The sequence below is a fragment of the Halichoerus grypus genome, chromosome 7 (assembly GCF_964656455.1).
Source record: "Halichoerus grypus chromosome 7, mHalGry1.hap1.1, whole genome shotgun sequence".
Lineage (NCBI taxonomy): Eukaryota > Metazoa > Chordata > Mammalia > Carnivora > Phocidae > Halichoerus > Halichoerus grypus.
The window spans coordinates 69,216,296-69,237,271 of record NC_135718.1 but is presented as its reverse complement, the minus strand read 5'-3'; the positions used below and the strand labels follow the sequence as shown (position 1 = coordinate 69,237,271).

General features: G+C 43.7%; 1 protein-coding gene across 1 annotated transcript in view; it reads right to left on the bottom strand.

Annotated features, from left to right (window-relative positions):
- DISC1 (DISC1 scaffold protein) overlaps window positions 1-20,976 on the bottom strand; it is a 366,980-nt gene that overhangs the window by 61,440 nt on the left and 284,564 nt on the right. Inside the window, exon 10 of the mRNA XM_078077709.1 lies at window positions 11,506-11,566. Coding sequence (XP_077933835.1) covers window positions 11,506-11,566 — 61 coding nt within the window. The remainder of the gene's footprint in view (window positions 1-11,505; window positions 11,567-20,976) is intronic.

Genomic DNA, 20,976 nt, shown 5'->3' with positions numbered 1-20,976 from the left:
CCTGAATCCTTAAAAGTCTTCTCATTTTAATTAATGACAAATTGGATATCTACCTACTGGGGTTTCCACTGATACAGCAATTAATTTTTCTTTAAGATTTCTCAACTCCCTGCCAAAAGGCATCAAAAACACTCAAGCTATAATGGTTTCTCTTGAGTTCTCAAAAATCCCCTTAGCTTGGACATTCCCTATTGATTAATTATAATCGCCTTTTTAAAAATGTGACAGGCAACCTTGAAATGCACACACTCTGAAGCACGCTGGCCTATCTGGGGGGCCAGTGGGCACATAGGCTCAAGGAGCATGGTGGACATCACCTCTGTTCAGTCTCCCCTAGTGATCACAACTGATGTCTCTTAGCCACCTAAACGAAACGGCGTAAGGAAAACAGGAATCCTGGGCATCTGGCCAAGCCTTGAGCCTCCTTGAAAATTGGTTGATTTCTTAATTGATCTCAGTGGACAGAGTGATCCTATCACAGGTTGAAAGCAGAGAAACTTTGGGTTGAGCTGCACAAACCACAGGAGAATCTGCTGGCAGGGCCTTCTGTTTGAAATTATAATCAATCTCCTATCTACTCTCTACTCTATTAGTCAAAATCACAGTCGTCCTTTTGTTTGTTTTTTCAGGCTACTTTTAGAAACAGCACCATATCCAATTAAAGCCTTGATGCATCAGTGACGAGGACGGTGCTGACAGGTGTCTATGACCTCCTCACAGGTATTCCTGTGTTCTTTTAGTTCTGACCTGGCAGTCAAAAATCTGTCTTCCCCATGTACCACATCACTCTGCTCCCCAGACTCTTCCTGCTGCACTCTGTGCTGAGAAGATCTTCCCCCTCTTCAGAGCCCCTCACTAGACAGGCCCAGAGGGCTTCTGTTCATCCTTCCTCTTCTTCCCTTCTACCACCCCCTTCTCTAGTGCAGCATTTTTGCTCAAAGGAACACGTCAGAGGGAGAGAGGCAAGTACATTGGAGTTAATTTCTTCAAAAAATGCTATCCCTGGGTGACTGTAGCTTGAGCCCCACAGAGGGTCAAGGTGAAGTGCCTTGTAGCTCCACTAATCACAGAAGAGATGGTAAATTCCTCCCAGCCTGAGCTCTGGAGCCTGGGAGCTCAGGCCTTTCCCTTCTCAAAAACTCCACAACCAGCCAGACTGGTTCTAAAAACAGAAGCTTGCTCTAGGATCGTAGCCATTTGGTTGCAGAAACCATGGGAAGCTCTCAACCTTTGTCACAGCCATTAACAAGAACTCAATTACCTCATCTCTTTCCCTCCCCACCCTCTACAGGAGGTGCTAACAGCTGGCTAAAGGGTAGGGGGCAGAAAAAAGCTGTGTTTGGGTAATCAACAAGGGTTGGCAGACTCCAGGGGGAGGCTATTAACTACAAGCCAACATCTCCCTTCTCCCCATAATTTTACCAGGAAGATAAGGGATTCTCTTCCAGCTTAATAAAATAAGGTTGTTTTTGTTTGTTTAGAGATCGAGAGAGCATGAGTGGGGGGGGGAGGGGCAGAGGGAGAGAGAGAATCTCAAGCAAGCTCCATGCCCAGTGTGGACCCCGACACAGGGCTCGATCACGTGACCCTGAGATCATGACCTGGGCTGAAATCAAGAGTCGGATGTTTAAATGACTGAGCCACCCAGACGCCCCTAAAATAAGGTTTTTTTAAATGTAGATTTTTTGGTTTTATAATTTTTATGGTGCCATAGCTGCTACTAAGGTAATAATAACTAGCATGTATGAAGCCCTTATTGTATATAGAAACATTCTTTATCTTACTCTATGATTGGTCCATTCTAATAACAGAAAATTGGATCTTGAAGAGATTTATTGACCTAGTGGCAGCCCACAGCTCAAAAGTAACTGCACTCAAACCTAGATAATCTGATTTCAGAGCCCGCACTACCTTATGATCCAGCAATCACACTGTGGGTATTTACCCATAGAATACAAAAACACCAATTCAAAGGGATACACGCACCTCTATGTTTATAGAAGCATTATTTACAGTAGCTAAGATATGGAAGCAGCCCAGATGCCCATCGATTAATGAATGGATAAAGAAGATGGGGCGTATACAAACAACGGAATACTACTCAGCCATCAACATGGCTGGAGAGTATTAGGGTAGGTGAAATAAGTCAGTCAGAGGAAGACAAATACCATATGATTTCATTCAGATGTGGAATTTAAGAAACAAAACAAACAAGCAAAGGGAAAAAAAATAAGAGAGAGAGACACAAATCAAGAAACAGATTCAACTATAGAGAACAAGAACAAATGGATGGTTCCCAGAGGGGAGGTGGGTGGGGGGATGGGCGAAACAGGTGATGGGGATTAAGGCATGCACCTGTATACCTGAATCTAGTATTACACTGTTAATTATACTGCAATTAAAATAAAATTTTTTTTAAATTTTTAAAAATTGAAATGTCTCAGGTTATCTATATAATTATCAAGAATGAGAATGTTTGAGGATTGTTTTTATGGTCTCCGGGAAAGGGAGACCATTTGTATTCATTCCTTCCTCTGGGTGCTGCTGGTCAGTGCACGTAGGAGTAAAGAGTGGGTTCTGGCTCCACTTTGTGGACCGGGTGTATTGGCCAGATGGGACTCAGGTGGTGGTAGCATTTCTTCTAACCCTGAAGAAAAGACACCTAATGGGAGGACTTGGGTTTCTAGAGGCAAGAGCTCTACTCTCTCTTTCTAAAGAACTGTGTGTAGGCCTTTTTCAATTGAGCTGAGTGCGCTGGAAACTAACTTCAGCATAACTGAACATTACAGAGGAAAAAGTTATTTCTGAGCAAAAATTCATTACTAGAGTTCTCAGAAACTGGAAAATATTGTAGTGACTCATAAGGCAAATGTAGACCCACAGCTTTATTATAAACTACACCATTTACATATACTTATGAAAATGTTACTTAGTTTTATAGGCACATCAGTCATCCTCAGTTTAGTTTCAAAATAGTAAACTAGGATGGTGTGGACTCTAATTGCATATAAATTTTACCAGTAGTTTCCCTATCCTTGTTTTTCCTTCTTTTTTTGCCTACTCTTTCCAAATTCATGCCATCTTGCTATATTTTGTGTATTATTTTTTTTCTGGATGTGTGTGTCTTTATGTATTTAAGAATTAATATTTTAAGTATACTTAAGATTTTTCTGGTATAAGATTGCTTCTCTTGGCAAGTTAGACAATATGGCCAAATTGCTCCAAAATTCAGAAGTGGGTGAATCCAATAATGAATTATTTTTATAACGGTTTTCATGTACAGTCGACCCTTGAACAATGCACAGTTGAAAATCCATGTAGAACTTCTGACTTCCCAAAAACATAACTACTGATAGCCCATTGTTGCCTGAAAGCCTTTCTGATAACAAAAGTAGTCAATAAACACATATTTTGTATGTTATGTGTATTTGATGCCATATTCTTACAATATAGTCTGCAGCCCCTGTTTTTTTCCAGGAGTGGTTGGTAACAGCCACATGAAGAGTGTTTTTGCATTTGTTATGAATGTGTTCATGAGGACTTTCCAGTATATCCTCAAAAAAACTGCCTTTGGGGCACCTGGGTGGCTCAGTCGTTAAGCGTCTGCCTTCAGCTCAGGTGATGGTCCCAGGGTCCTGGGATCGAGCCCCACATCGGGCTCCCTGCTTGGCGGAGAGTCTGCTTCTCCCTCTCCCACTCCCCCTGCTTGTGTTCCCTCTCTCGCTGTGTCTCTCTCTTTCAAATAAATAAATAAAATCTTAAAAAAAAAAAAAGAAAACTGCCTTTAAGGGGCACCTGGGTGGCTCAGTCGGTTAAGTGTCTTACTCTTGATCTCAGCTCAGGGTTTGATCTCCAGGTCCTGAGTTCAAACCCCATGTTGGGCTCCACACTGGGCGTGGGCCTACTTTAAAAAAAAAAAAAATATATATATATATATATAGAGAGAGAGAGAGAGAGAGAGAGAGGGAGGGAGAGAGAGTAAGCTAGAGGGCAAAAATGTCATTAAGAAAATCATAAAGAAAAGAAAATATACTTGCAGTACTCTACCGGATTTATAAAAAAAAAAAATCCCCATGTAAGTGGACCTACATAGTTCAAACCCGTGTTATTCAAGAGTCAGCTGTATAGATTTGTAGGATCGATTTATCTGGTTTTAGAAGGGAAATGTGGGCTTGCTACAAATGTATCAACCTATGGGTGAAATCGTAAGAGTTTCCTGAGCAGGCCATTGAGGCAGGACACAGACAGTTAAAAGGAAAACTCGTGTCCCAAGGCGGTGCGATCAAAGAGCAGGCTCGAGAAAGCCAGAAGACAAGAGAGGAGCCAGAAGAGGGAGAAATCACAGTGGGCCACATCTACTTCAGTAGAATCTGAAAGGACAGAGAGGGTTCAACTCAGTAGAGAGCCTGCTCATCGGGCAGGGATGAGAAGTCTCCTGCTAATGAGACAGTGCTGATACAAACAGCCCCCGGCAAGGAATGGAGGTGGATGCAGGAGGGTCACGGCAAATCAGGGAGGGGAAAGGAAGAAGCTGAGAATCTACATTTTTCTGAGACAGCAGAGGCAAAGCAGAAAGGGGTCAAGACCGTGCAGAAGCAGTGAGAAAGGCACCGAGCTCGCCGTGAAGAAGTGAGGTCTGGAGAGACCTCCTTTGATGTGTGTGCCCGTTAAGAAAGAGAGGAGGAAGGCATATGTCAGCAACGGAACAAGAAAGTATGAAAAAACAAATGGCGGCTTCCACGTGGGGTCTGCTTTCTTTTCTTTGTACCAAGAGGGGGGACGGGGTTCCCATGGCAGCCAGTTGCTTATCTCCTGGCTGCCATTTCTTACACTCATTTCCCTCAACAGCTTTTGAAATAAGTTCAATATGGGTTGAAAATGGATTGTTCCAGGTGCACAGGAACTTCAAAATTACCTTGCGTAATTTGGCATAAAGGGCATTCCATGTGGGATCTCAAAGAATTCCATTCATTGTTCAGGGCGGGCAGTCGCCCCGCCTGCAGTGAGGGCTAGAGCACTCTGTCGGGTTTGGAATACACTCCTAGGATAAGCAGACTCTTCGGCTTTTAGCTGTTCTGCCGCCGAGGGCCAGGCACCTGAATCAGGCTCATGAATTCTCGCCTCAAGTCCCCACTAGCTGCCACCACATTTTAGATTCTTGCTCCTCTGCACGTTCCAACCTGCCTCTTCAGTCTCCACGCCCTGCTTTCATCGACTCTGTGAAGCCTGAGTGCTGACCCCTCTTCTTGTAGAATTAACTCCCTTTTGCCTCTGTGGATGGATGGAGTGGGCGTATGCTAAGTGTGATCTCTGGTTCACTATTAGAAAATAAGTAAAGGCATGTTATAGTTGGCACCGTCTCTGATACTTGGTGTAATGCAATCACGAGCAGGCACTGTATTATGTTTCAAAACTTGAATACACGTAGCGCTACCTACATACAAAATAGCTCAAGGACAAGACCACTTTCAAGGACAAAACCTAAATGGGTAAAATGAAAACGTAAAATCAATTTCTAAAATGTCCTTCCCATACCCAAGTGGACGCTCGTGTGTGCAGCAAATAGAAACAAGTACCCGCAGAGAGCGTATCTGCAGCTGGGATTCCCACCCTCACTGGATCGTGGGCAATCAGTCATACACTCTTGCTTCTGGCCGTGACGGGCAGGCTCTGGGAGCTGTGGGTGAGGGAACAGACCTTGGTCTCTGAGGCACGCCTCAGAGTGTCTTCTGCATGCTGCCTTACACAGAAGGTCAATACCATTTTGCCAGATGGGTACTCCAAACTCCAGGGAGCTGTCTGACTCAGTTTCTACCAACTTCTGACGTGAAACCAGAGCCATCCACACAGGCAAGCTGAGAGGTAGTCGGGGGGTCCAGGTAGGAAGCCACCAGGACATTTCCCTCTCTGCTCACCCCTGCTGGTCACCTTTGTTCATCAGCAGAGCGAGTTCACCCAGCCACCACTTCCTAGTAAAGCCGACCATATGGAAATTTCAAGATAATTAGAAACTAATCACTAATTTTTTAAAAAAAGAAGCAAATCACCTTGTGAAAGATGTCAGTCTAAATTTCAAAGTAAAGTTCAGAGAAAACCGATATATGTCTGATAGTCTTTTCTAAAGCTAAGAAGGGCCTCTAAGAAGTATCTAACGATTTCTATATTCAAAACGAATTTTAATGATTTTTCTGCTTTCTGATTATAAAAGTCTGATACATACTCTGGGCGGGGGGAGGGGGGATACTTAAGAAACATAGAAGAGCACAAGGAAACAAAAGTAACCTATAATCCAGTGAACCGTACTGACAAAGTTTTCATATTCAACTGCAGAAAAAAAAAAATAGCAATAGAACCAGAAGAGCCTAGAAGAAAGAGACAGTTTCCCATTAGTCATGCATACGAGAGATTCCACGAGGTTAAATGGAACCACTACTCCTTAGCCATAGGGTAGAGGGCTTGGGGTACACTAGCCAGGGACAGGGGTTTGCCATTGGACAATAATGAATTTCTCCTGCACAACACTTAAAGATAGAACATATGGTCAATAAAAAAATGCAACCCGTCTATACAACTTTTGAATATTTCTGTTGAGTCTTTGGGAAAGACAGCTAACAGAGAAGATGTAGTAACGGAGACAAAGGAAATTAAAGCAAGGTTTGGCCGTAAGGGAAAGTTAGCCAGCCCAAAATATCACCCTTAACTCTTAACCTCTGGAGACAATAAATCTGAGGGAGTAAGAATAAGTGAGGAAAGCTCTTTAAGAGTAGATTTGTTGTTGTTGTTGTTCTATTCTGTTATATACCATTAAGATTTAATGGCAAGACAAATGGATTCTGGGGCATTATATGTCCTTAGGCTGCCTTAACTTTTTGAATCTAATAGTTGAAAATAAAGTATCAAGATACAACTGCTATTTAGCCATTCATTCTTGCACTAAATATAATTTTACTGAATGTTTACCACATGCCAAACAGCATGCCAGCCACTTGGAAGACAAAGCAAGTAAGGCATGGAACCCATTCTCCAGGCCCTCACAGTCTAATAGAATCAGACAGAAATCATTGCAACAAATTGTCCTAAGTGGCTCCCACTGTGGATGCCAAGAAGGCAGCAGAAGGCCACAAAGCTTTATAGAGAAGGCGTACTGTGCTGAGCCACGAGGATGAATGTGCACTCAGGGGCTAGGGAGGGAGGGCTCCTGAGTCAGAGGCTGTAGTGGTGGGAACAGAGAGGAAAGCAGCAAGGGTCTGGGTCTGTGGCCTGGCCATGTGATTCAGGCGACAGCCACCCTCCTGCCTGTCCAGAGAAGAGAAGGGAAGGAGGAACATCCGTGACACAGGTGAGCAAGGAAAAACCCCCAAGTAGTAGCTCTCGTCTGTAGAAGGGGAAACAGGGACATACATGTATCTAACTTAGAACTCAGATGACTTTTGTTATCAGTTCATTTTCTTCTAGAAAACAAGGTGTATTTGCCAGAAGCGTGTTGGTGTCTCTGCCTTTCGCCGACAGAGAGAAATGGTAAGCCATATTCTCTCCCCAGTCACTCCCTGATAGGAAGTTTATTATTAAAGGAGAGAATATGACCTCCTTCTGATTCATAGACTTCCAGTCAATGCAATGTTACTAAAAGAGAATTTTCAAAATAAATAGAATGACCATGAAATATGTTTATTTTTCAATTGCAAATTTGTGTGATTATATATGTGTATGTGTACATATACGTGTATATTTATATATATATGTCTATATTTATTCTCATGTACGTTACATGAAATAGAGTTTATAGGTGTAATTTACAAATGCATGATTTTACTATTTATCTACTGACAATTACACTTGACTGAATAGGTATCCTGAGTATGTAAAATAACATAATTGATTTAAGAGCATCGACTCTTTTGTAGCTTTAACATAGTTTGATAGCAAATAAAACCAAAACAAGTTTTGAAAAAAACTTTGTGAATTTTTTTAGGCATTCAAATTCAGAAGGGAATTTCTTTTCTTCTTTTTTTATAGAACTCAGACTGTTAAAAGGCAAATCTTTGTTTAAATATAGACTAAAAGCCCCCATTTAATATTTGCCTGCTTTGTTTTGTCCCATGCAGGTACCCCTGCGAAATGCTGACAGAATCAGATACTTCCTAACTTCCTACTTCACTTGACTTTCTTGATGGGGAGTGGAATGTTGAGCCCAGCAATCTGTCTCCGTGTGTGCTGAGATAGTAACAAAGATACTCTTGTCATTTAGATTTGTTCCCCAAATCGTGACTGGCCACATCCAAATCTCGCTGTAGCACTGATCATAAATCGTGTCCTCCGTGCATTCAAAGGGGGAAATGAACATTCTTTTCAGTTCTTAGCCACTTCCTTTTGAAATCCCTGGAAGACCAAGAGAGGCTGCAGACAGTGGAAATAAGCAACAAAGATTTCCATCAGCATCTCGCCTTGCTTTGGTCAACATCCCGCAGTATTAAATGAGCAACCACTATGATGCAAACTGTTCCAGGCGCGAAAAACTGGTCTTGTGTTTTAAGATGTTGGTTCTCGTGGAAAGAACTGGGACTGGGAGGCAACCCTCGCTCCTCGGCCCAGTGGGGAGGACAGTTCAGGAGGGGGAGACTGACCATTCCCATACTTCCCACAGCATCCAGTCTGGCCTCCTGCTCTAAGGCAGCAGTAAAACTCCCTGCACACACCTGAAGGTGCACCTAGCCTCTGTCTGCAACTCTGCCTACCACCCACTGCCTTCCCTCCTATCCCAGTGTTTCTACCACAACAGTTCAGACACATCTGCACCAGATCTCTTACAGCTTCAAGCTTCAAGCAAAGGAAAAGGTGCTCAGGAAGTAGTCTGCAGGATGGGTCAGCTGCCACTCTGGTCATCTGAGGCTGTTGACGGATCCTAAGTGACGAATATATGCGACTCATGCAGCCACAAGGCCGGAGGGGCAGAGAGGGAGGCAGAAGGTGATGGAAGATGGGACTGGGGGTGGGGGGTGGCTATAAGTTAACTGCATTCACTCAACCATTAACTCACCAACTATTTGTGGGATACTCTTACACTGTTCAGCACCATCAAATCACAGAGGATACACGCTGAACAAGACAGACATGATCGGCAATACCTCTCATTCAGCATTTTAAAAGTGAAAAGAATTCAAGGCAAGCACATTTCTCAGTCTTGGGGAGTCATGGAAGGCTTCAAGAAGGGGACAGCTAAAGCATGAAGGATGAAAAGATGTAGACAGATGTAGAGCCACTGGGGGCGGAGCTGGGAGCGGCCACTGGGGTGCATGCAAGGGGAATGGTGACAGTGAGTGTGCCACAGGGAGGACACTGGCCAGTCCCAGGCCAGAGCATCTGACCCTCTTGAAGGGGACTCCAAATCCCTAGATATTGGGTTGAGCCATAGGAAACCATCATCTTTCCAGATCAACGTGATCTAATATCAATAATTTCACACGGCTTAACCAAGTACTTCCCTGGATAACATCCCTTGACCATTTCCGGTCTCAATTAGTTTCTCCACAGGAAAAAGCACACAGTGGCATTGGGAAACATGACAGAATCAGTACAAGTGAGTACTGGTGGTGGGGTGACGGTGGCAGGGTGATGACGCTGAAGGACACACAGAGGCCACATGGAAAATGCAAGGAGCCACAGTAAGATGTTTGGGCTTTATCCTTAAGATGATGGGGATGACCAAATTTGTATTTTAAGGTGCTCACTCAAGACCACCTGGAAAGTAGAGTGGGAAGGGTGACGAGACGGAAAAACATAAAAAGCAGCTATTACGGTCGTTCAGCGAGAGAAGACAGACCCACAGGAGCAGGGGAAGTTTGGGCGGCCTCGAGGGCATACAAGAGGCCAGCCTGGCAGGATGGCAGGACTGGGGGACCCGGAGCGGGAGGCGAGGGCCCGGGGAGGGAATGTAGGTGTCACACAGGCCAGGTGCAAGGGCCCATCCAGCCGGGTGATGGACCGTTCTCCGGGCTGGATACACAGCAGGAGGACCTGGTGTGGAGGGAAAAGGATGAGTCCTGGGCGCGACTGCTCCCTCAGTTCCGATGAAGAGGAGAGTGAAGATCAGAAGCAGCAGGAAGCGAAGGGAACGAACGTTTGCTGACTGCCCACTAAGTGCGGGCTTTATCTCTGCTATTTACTTAAATGCACGCCCTGACTCGAGAAGGCAGGTACCCCTCCTTCAGCTTTATCACTGGGAGGCTGACGGCGGATGTTCACTGGAGGTTAGGCAGTTGGATAAGCTGTAGAGCCACATTCTCAATGGGTGTCTCTCCACCAACGCCCAAGCTCCTTCCACTCGGAGCTGCGGACCAGTAACCCAGTGGGTGCGGTGTGGTGTATGGTGTGTGCGGTGCTTACGGCTAAAAATGTTAGCTGGATACGGTCAACAGGGATATGCTGAAACCTACCTGAGTACACAGAAGAGAAGGAGAGGATGCACTCAGAGCAGAGCACCTGATCCAGATGAGTATCCTACTTTCTAAGGAGGGGAGACATTTCCTTCAAGGATGCTCATACCTGCGTGCCCTTACCCCACACTCTCTACTGACCACCTTTGTCACAGGTCCTCCCTGTGTCTAGGGCGCCAGAGGCAGGGGAAACAGCAGTCAATGGTTGGAAGAACTAGCTTTGCAAGCTTTAGAACAAATCCCATAGTACCTTCCCTGCCCCGCAGAGCAGAACTCAGCAAAACAGCATCTCTCAGTATCTCTTAAAGGACAAGCATTTTAGCCAATGGCGTTATCTGAGCCCACAAAGGTTTAAGGCATAGCCTATTTAAAGAGTTATTTAACAATTCCAAAAGAGTAGCAAAACAGTCCATAAAGCTAAATGACTCCCAGGGAAGAAAGTACACATTACATTCTCATACTTGTTTCCTTAATTAGGAACAGATCCTGGTGGCTGGGATTTATTTTCATGAGCACACATCCACAAAAATGAGAAACATCTTGACATGCTGCAACATCCGTAATGTTTCTCAAATCTGAATTCCTAATTGGGTTAAAAAAAAAATAGCAACCGTGAATTTCCATGCTGGTTTTGATTCAGGATTCAAAACAGAACCTAAGATGTGCATTTTTTTTATATTGTTCCAAAACATGTATAAGCTGGGTCAAAATCCATAAGACCCACTTCAGACATTAAAAAGAAAAAAACAGACGAAGGCACGAATTCGGAATTTAACATGGCAAAGAAGATTCATCTTATGGAACATGAAAACTAACTTGTGATCTCCCCCAGACACTTTTAAACATCTTCACCTATTTACCTTTTATAAAGAGGAGAAAAGGACTGGGGGATGTTTATATGGCACCTGCTTGAATCCTGTTACAAAATTCAAAGGATTCCTTTTTGTGTGTTTTTCTTTGTTCACTTATTACAGAAATTGGTGAGCCTTTCTCTTTGCTTTCACTAAATTCTGTCACAGTCAAGAACCCGGGTGCACCGTGGAGTCTGTAATGAAGACATTCTTATCCTTACCTACGCAGCTTATCCTCAAGCATTTCCATGTACTTCAGAGCATTCTCCTTCACACCCATTTCTGCAAAACAAAAATCCAAAGTTGAGGCAATTGTACTCAAAGATTGAACAAAACCCAGAAGTGCTCAACTAACAGCCCAAAACCAAAGGATCGCAGTCAGGCCGACAGTAATGATCACCTCCTAGGTTTGGAAAGCACGCGAATCCACTGGGGTGGCCGCCTGGAGCCAGGTGCTGGAAATGCTGAGAAACACATGGAAACCTGATCCCGACAGAACTTGAGCTGAGTTGCCATCAACGGCTCAGCTTCCAAAGCTGAGAGGTCAGTGGCCTCTAGAGATAAACTCAGAGCCTCGTAATCACCATATGCTGGAGGAATAGATGATTGTTGTGCCCCCATGGATCAAAGAGGCACTTTACTCATAAAAAGAGATTTGGTCTTTTGTAAGTGACGAAAATGTTGATTTTTTTTCTGTCCTCTTAATACGTTAAAAAAAATCAAAATGTTGGGCGCCTGGGTGGCTCAGTGGGTTAAGTGTCTGCCTTTGGCTCAGGTTGTGATCCCGGGATCCGAGGGGAGCCTGCTTCTCCCTCTGCCTCTCTCTCTCTCTCTCTCATGAATAAATAAATAAAATCTTTTTAAAAAATCAAAAAGGTTGATTTGACATTGTCACTTTTTTAAAATAGAGGGAATAAAAGGGACAACTCATGCTGTTTTACTATAGAAATAAACATTTTTGTATTAAAGAAAGAGAGATTTGGTGCATTCTGGACAAGTCCTGATCCACCCTCTCAAGGTGATCACTGGCAGAAATGGGAATATGAAGTGCCCAGAAGAGCAGGCGGCAGCAGAGAAGTCCCCGTCAGATGGTAGCTGTAATGAGTGATGTCGTCGCCATTTCTATCATGACTATTATTATCACTATCGTGGAGTTTATTAGTGTTTTTATCCCAACCTGTGTTGTCAAAGGTAATTCATGCATTTACACTCTAAAGTTGGGGTGTGTGGAAAGCAGAAGCCAAGCTGCCTCTCTGCCCTGAGCCTCTGCCGAGGGGGCTCTCAGGACCCTATTTTATCACCACGTGTGTATTAGGGTGAAAGACAGAGGGGTATATTTGGAACTGGAAAAAGGACCTTGAAATTCCTTGTAAAGATTTATACAGAAATTAAAACAAGTTCTGGTTCATCAGTGCATAATGGATAAAAACAGAAACGTACCCAGGGAAAGCAACTCTTTAAGTTGGTCTCTTAATCTTATTGATTTATGCCAGCCTCATTTACAAGTGAAGTTGTGCTGAGTTTTTTTCTCCAAATAAATTAAATATTTATTTTCAGCACCTACTGTGCGTTGGGTACTGCGCTAGCATGGGGAGTAAGATGTGGGCATATGGCTCCATGAAGAGGAGATCTGTTCCCTGGTTCATCCAGCACAAGGACTAGAAATTCAGAATGTCTCAACCGGAAGTGCTCTCTTTCACATCCTGTACATATTTATGTGCCACATGCCATTCTAAGCCCTTGGGATAAACCCGTGAAAAGAAGCAATAAAGATTCCTGCCCAAATGACCAACAGACATATGAAAAAGTGCTCAAAATCACTTGGCATCAGGGAAATCAAAATCAAAATCAAAATCTCAATGAGATGCCACCTCACACCAGTCAGAATGGCTAAAATTAACAAGTCAGGAAACGACAGATGTTGGTGGGGATGCGGAGAAAGGGGAACCCTCCTACACTGTTGGTGGGAATGCAAGCTGGTGCAACCACTCTGGAAAACAGTATGGAGGTTCCTCAAAAAGTTGAAAATAGAGCTGCCATACGACCCAGCAATTGCACTACTGGGTATTTACCCCAAAGATAAATGTAGTGATCAGAAGGAGTATGTGCACCCCAATGTTTATAGCAGCAACGTCCACAATAGCCAAACTATGGAAAGAGCCAAGATGTCCATCAACAGATGAATGGATAAAGAAGAGTGGTATATATATACAATGGAATATTATGCAGCCATCAAAAAAACCCCGAAATCTTGCCATTTGTAACGACGTGGATGGAACTAGAGGGTATTATGCTAAGTGAAATAAGTCAATCAGAGAAAGACAAGTATGATATGATCTGACTGATATGAGGAATTGTTAATCTCAGGAAACAAACTGAGGGTTGCTGGAGTGGTGGGGGTTGGGAGGGATGGGGTGGCTAGGTGATGGACATTGGGGAGGGTATGTGCTATGGTTGAACGCTGTGAATTGTGTAAGACTGTTGAATCACAGACCTGTACCTCTGAAACAAATAATACATTATATGTTTAAAAAAAAAAAGATAGTAGGAAGGGGAAAATGAAGGGGGGGAAATTGGAAGGGGAGACAAACCATGAGAGACTATAGACTCTGAGAAACAAACTGAGCATTCTAGAGGAGAGGGGGGTGGGGGGATGGGTTAGCCTGGTGATGGGTATTAAAGAGGGCACGTTCTGCATGGAGCACTAGGTATTATACGCAAACAATGAATCATGGAACACTACATCAAAAACTCATGATGTAATGTATGATGACTAACATAACATAATAAAATAAAATTTAAAAAAACAAAGAAAAAAAGATTCCTGCCTATGTCATGCTTCATTCTGGTAGGGACAGGTAATAAAGAATAAACTTAAGAGTTCCATAGAGTACTAGAAGGTTGTAAGTACTACAAAGCAAGAGAAGGGGATCAGAATGGGGCTGTAGAGTGGTCAGGCATCATTGGGAAGGTGATATTTGAGTAGAAGCATGAAGAGGGTGGGGGGAGCACATGAGCAGCCATCCTGGGAAGAGCAGAGCAGGTGGAAGGACCAACCAGTCTAAAGGTCCTAGGGCAGGAGCACACCTGACCACTCCAGCAACATCTGGAGCAGATGTTCTCTGGGGAAAGAGATGAAGGCAGAGAAATAGCCCAGCTCCAATCATGCAGGCCACTGTGGCAAACTGTATTTCCAAAACATGGCCACAGTAATATTCTGGGTCCCACACACTATTCCAGAACTTGGCCATTTTCCATCAAGCAGTGAAATCTATTTCCCTCCTCTTCAATCTAAATAGGCTATGACATTACAACTAATAGAGAATGACAGGAAGGATGCTCTTTAGCCTCTGAGGCTAGGGTCCAGCTTCTGCCTGGCTCTTTCTACTGGGAACCCAGCCTCCACGTTGTAAGGAAGCCCAAGCCACACAGAGAAGTCATGCGTAAGTGTTCTGGCTAAAGGCCCAGGTGAAGCTCTCAGCCAACAGCCAGATATGGGAGTGAGCAAGCTTTCAGAGGATTTGAACCATAGAGTCTGAGGGACCCAGACATCATGAAACAGACAAGCCACCTCTGTTGCTCTGGGTCTAAATGCCTGACTCACAGAATTTGTGCACACAATAAATGGCTGTAAGTCATTGGGTTTGGGAATGATTTGTTATATAGCTGTAGTTACTAGAAAGCCATGTCAGGATTTTGAGCGCTCTGAAAGAGAAGGGAAAACAGGAGAAAAAAAGGCGACAAATTGGCTCATGGCTGCTATGTTGAGAATAGACTCTAGGAAGACATGGGATAAGTAGAGAGAAACAGGAAGGTTAGAGCAAAAATCCAGGATGAGGTAGTGGGGACTGAGACCATGGTGACACAGGAGTGGGTGATAAGAGGCAGATTTTAGATATATTTTAAAGATAGAGACATCAGGAGTTCCCGATGGATTGAATTCAGGTGTATGAAAAAGAGACCCATCAAGAATGACTACAGGGTTTTTGCCCTGAGCCACTGGAAAATAGAGTTGCCATCAACGGAGATGGGAAGAATGCAGGTGAAACCAGTTTGGGGAGACGAGCGAGAGTTCCATCTTAGACTGGAATTTGCTAAGAGAGTAGAACTTAAATGTTCTCACCAAAAAAAAAAAAAAAAAAAGGGCAAATATATGTGGTGATGGCTGTGTTAATTAACTGGATGGACAAGGAGGTGGTTCTTTCACAATGCACACATGTATCAAATCATCAACGTTGTATACTTTAAATACCTCACAATTTTATTTGTCAATCATACCTCCATAAGCTGGAAAAAATAAAAGCAGTTGAGAAGCTTAAAAAGAGTCCAAGTTTGGATCTGATAACTTGGAGTTTATGAGCCATCCGGTGGGGATGTCAAGAACAAAGTTGGATATGTGAGTCAAGAAAAGGTCTGGCATGCAGATGGACAGTTGGAAGATACTGGTGTGTGGAACGACGAGACTAGATGATATCACTCAGGGAGTGAGAGTAACTTAAGAAGCCTGTAGTGATCGTATGTCACTACGAGTCTATTGTGATGTTATCTTTCATCCAAAGGACAAAAATGCACAGCACCTTCCTTGAGGGCAAGAAAGCCATATCCTTATGTTTAAAAGTAATCCAGATATATTCCATATTAATGATTTTGTTCAGAAATCACTACATACTTGGCTCATCTAAGCGTCCGAGGCTCCAGGTAGTGACATGCTGGCCCCACACAAGGGCATCCGGGCAGTTTCCCATGCTTTTCCGCCTGCCTGGAGGCTGCCATCTGACACGGATGATGCACTGAAATCCTGCCTTCACTGGATCCTGACCCATCTCCCAGCCAGGCACGCATATGAACTAGGTTGACTCACAACCTTCCAACGAGGCCAGGACTATAGATAGGGAGTTTAAGTTTTTATCTTCCTAAATGATATATGCCCAAGTTGGGACGCCTGAGTGGCTCGGTTGGTTGATTGTCTGACTCTTGATTTCAGCTCAGGTCATGATCTCAGGGTTATGAGATCGAGCCCCACTCCAGGCTCCACACTGAGCATGGAGCCTGCTTAAAATTCTCCCTCTCCCTCTGCCACCACCCGCCTCCCCGTCTCTAAAGAAAAAAAAGAAATGCCCAAGATGTATTGAGAACAGAACTTATCTTTTCTTCCCTTTTCATCGTCCCTCTGCTTCCTTCCTTTCCTAACCTGGTCTTAGAGTGGACGCCAAAAGAACGGCAGGGTTATTGAGGCAAGCTTCCAAGAACCGAGGGATGGTGCTGAAAGAAGCCAAATACTCCAAGTCAGCAGGCCTCCTAACTAGGAAAGTGCAGAAACACTTCCCCTCCTCTCCATTTGCTAAGGGAATCTTATATCCAGAGTCGGGCAATATTATCAAAATGGAATTCATATAATTAATTTCATGAATCCAATTAAGCAAAAACTGATTGATAATTAAATGCAGTAAATCTGTGAAAACATTTAGCAGAGTGCGTGCTACAAACACAAATCAATGTTACAGGAATTTAACCCGGGTCCTACTTCATGCCAGGCCCTATATGAGGCACTATTTAAATCTAAAAGAGAAGGGCGCCTGGGTGGCTCAGTCCTTAAGCGTCTGCCTTTGGCTCGGGTCATGATCCCAGGGTCCTGGGATCGATCCCCGCATCGGGCTCCCTGCTCGGCGGGAAGCCTGCTTCTCCCTCTCCCACTCCCCTCTCTCACTGTGTCTCTCTGTGTCAAATAAACAAATAAAATCTTTAAAAAATAAAAAACTAAATAAAAATAATAAATCTAAAAGAGACATGGCTTCAAGGGACACAGAGAGAGCTGTGGGGCCACACTCTAACACTGATGTCTCCCTGGAGCCCACAGCAACATTGTCCATGAATCTTCAATCCACAGATGCCCCCGTGAGTCTGATGAAAAAACACTACCAATTTACCCAGCAATATCCTTTTCAGTGTAAACAAGGAAGGTAAAAGAATGTTAAGTGGAAAACAGGTCTAACTAGGTTCTAGTGCATTATATCCTTTGTTTGCATCATAAAAGGACAGCAATACTTGTCATGATAATAGTACAGGAAATGAGCAACACCCAGGCTGACTCCTTATCAGATTGAATGAAGCAGTGACTACGAAGAGCTTCAGCCCCACCATCCTCCATCAATGACCGCATCATGAGATCAGTACAACACCATCTCAAATTTGACAATGGAAGCCAAAGGGACCCCATCAGTCTAGCATTAATCACAAATTTTGTCTAACATTGGCCATTTTCTTGGAACTTTCCAGTGACATAGTAATTCTAGTAACATAAGGCTTGGCCTCACTTTACAAAAATAAGTCATCAACTTTCAAAGATCATTATTCAAGGATGAATTTCGATACAAGTAACTCCCATTAGTAAAATCCTCCGAAAGGAAGATGTGAAAGACAAAGGAGAAATTGCAGAATTCTGAGAAATTTTCAAACATCTAAAGTATTATTCTTCTATTGGAGTGAATGAAAGAATTCCTGTTTCTTGGAGTCATTAAACCATGCATGGAGATGGAGTAGTAACACCGAGCTAACAAAGGCCCAGGGAAGTCAACAACGCAGAAAAATGGATTTGCAACTTGTTTGTCTTGATATGTGGGATGGACTAGTATTGTCTAGGACCTCAAAAGATGGTGGAATCCATGATATGAAGTGCTACACAAATCAACTTGTACACCAGAGTGCAAGAGGGAAACACCAGCCACGAGTCCCTACTGATACCAGAGTGATCTTGTCACACTGGAAATTCACTACGCAGAAAACATGATGCCGAGGTAATGATATCAATGACATTTCATTGAGCCCTTCCTGTGTGTCAGGTACTGTTCTAAACACCTTGTTCTAAATGCTAAACAATGAGAGTGTCCATGAAGCAGCTCTACTATTATCCTCATTTTATCTGGATGCCACAGAGGGGCAGCAAGGACCAAAGTCACACAGTCAGTGAGGGATCATCCCAGAGGCCATTGTTTTGGAACCCATGACTCCCATTTTAAATAACACAGGGGCTCAGAAAATGCACATTGAATAAATGCATGTGAAATTTTAGCCACCAACAAAATGAAGCTGGTATTCACAGAAAGAGTAAATTAAGGAGAGACCAAAGACTTCTGTAAAAAGTCAGAGTTGCAAAGAGCATGGACAATTGCAAAGAACAGCCATTAACCAATGGAAACCTGATTGTATATAAATTGTAGGGAAGAATGCTGCTAACATATTTGCCTAAAATAAATTACCATTGTGTAATGTGTGTATGTGTGTGTGTGTGTGTGTGTGTGTATGTAAAGGGTATAGTCCAGTTGGTTTCATGAGAAACCAACTGGACTATACACCAGCCACGAGTCCCTACTGATACCAGAGTGATCTTGTCATGAGAAAATGATTAATAATTCTCTGAGGTTGCATGAGAAAATGATTAATAATTCTCTGAGGCTCCTACTCATGTTGGTTCACTCCTAATAATAAGACATCGTGTGGTTTTACAAACAGATTTTTATTTGCATGTATATATTTGTTTGTTTACAGCATTTTCTGTTACCACTATGCGTGGTGGTCATTTAAATAGAATCTCAAGCGGGGTTCCTGAGTTAAGCTGGAGACAATCCTTCCTGGGCTTTAGACTGGTCATTGTCAATTCCCTAGGGTTGGAACCAAATAAACACACCATCACTAAATTAACCATGGCTTCACTTGTCATTGGCAGGTCATCATTCAGCGTGGTGTTGGTAATTTCTCTCTCTCCTTTCCTCTGATGCCGATAAGAGATTTGCAGAGAAGAGAAAAATGGCCAGATACAGATCTGACAGAATTAATAAACGGTACCAAAGAGCAGGCTTCTTTTTAGGGATGTGCCTGACTCTCATTCTTATATCCATCTTGTGTTTCGTAACACGTACCGTGTGCCCAGCTGTGCGTTGGGCCCTGCGGCTGCAGACATGAATCAGATGCTGCCCTTAGCCTGGAAAACACCAGGTTTGGTGACAGAAAACGGTCACATAAATGCATGATGAATAAAAGCAACGAGCTGAGTTCAGTGATTGAAACTTAAAGCTGCAGTCCATTCTGGGAGCGTCGCAGAAGAGATTCCGCCCAGCTCGAGGGGGTTAAAAGTGGACTTCCTGAGGAAGTGAATGGTGTAGCACTCTTAAAGGATTTTCCATGCTGGCTGAAGCCGGAGGAGGCATGGGTAATCCGAAACAGCAGTTGCACATAAAATAAGATTTGTGTTTTCAAATATCGGGCATTTAATGTCATATTATTTTACCCTCTCAATAATTTCGGAATCATTTTTCCCCCTCAACTTGCATTAAGATTAGTCGATGTGGGGCAGGATCCCACACCACAGGAAGGCAGGGTGCCTGCAGGACATCCACCAGGGTCACAACTACACCTGGAACCGGACGTCCAGATGTTCTCCTTTGGGGGATCTGCGTGAGAATGCTGTGTTACAATAACCTCACACTGGCAGAGGCACCCGGAGGTCAGAGGGTGGAAAGGCTTTTTCAGAACTGGAGCATCATCATGACTCCATTGCCCACAAAGAAAGTAAAACTAATTATTCTGAACTACGTTTATGCCTCACTTGCTGCTTTGCCCCGCGTGCTGGTGTACGGCAATGACCGTCCCACGAGGTGCCTCGTGGCTGCCTCAGGGAGCCCCGCCCTACTGCCCTTGAACCCAGAGCGCATCTCAGGGACTTGTCCGTCTTGATACTCATGTCTGTAGAAGCCACACCTGCTTGGATGGGAAGAGATGGTGGGCAGGTGGGAAGGAAGGATTTTAGAAATGAGTAGGTAAGCCCCACTAGGTTTAAAAATGCTTCATGTATAGTAAGTGATTCCAGTCCATAAAAGATAAAGCCTAAGTTCCAATTTCACCTGCTGTGCTTGTCATGAGTTAATTGGGTATCATCTGATACAGTAATTCTCACTTTCCTAGTCCAGACCTGCTCCTACATGCAATCTCCCAGTGCCCTTGAAGCACACAGCCTAATAAATCAGCACAATTCAATGACAAGAAGAAAAACCAAGTATGTGTGGTATGGAAAGCAGGTCAGAAAAAAAGCTAACGCTATCAGTCCCGAGCAGCCTCACACCACAGCCCTGACACACAGTCCTCGCCAGCCAAATGTTTCCACCAAATGGAAAGGCAAGCTCCCTCTCCCCAGCTCTCCCTGCAGACAGCAGCGGGCTCAGGTTTGCCTTCTTGCTTTCCAGCACATGTAACTGAAACACTTGAGGGGCGCCTAGGTGGCTCAGTCGGTTGAGCATCGGACTCTTGCTTTGGGCTCAGGTCCTGGTCTCAGCTCAGGTCATGGTCTCAGGGTTGTGAGATCGAGCCCAGCATCAGCTGCCTGCTCAGCGAGAAGTCTGCTTGTCTCCCTCTCTCTCTGTCCCTCCCCCTGCTCACACGCATGCGCATCCGCTCTCTCTCTCTCTCTCTCTCTTTCTCTCTCTCAAATAAATAAATAAATCTTTTTAAAAAATAACTGAAAGAGTTGTGACCTGGAGATCCATTTACAATATTTTAAAAATTGCTTAAAATGTCTATTTTTTTACATTGCTTAGTAGTATACATTTGAGAATATATACTTTTATTCTTTACTTCTTTCTCCTTACTCCCCTCAAATATGCACACACCACACACACAGGCACACACACATGATTTACTTC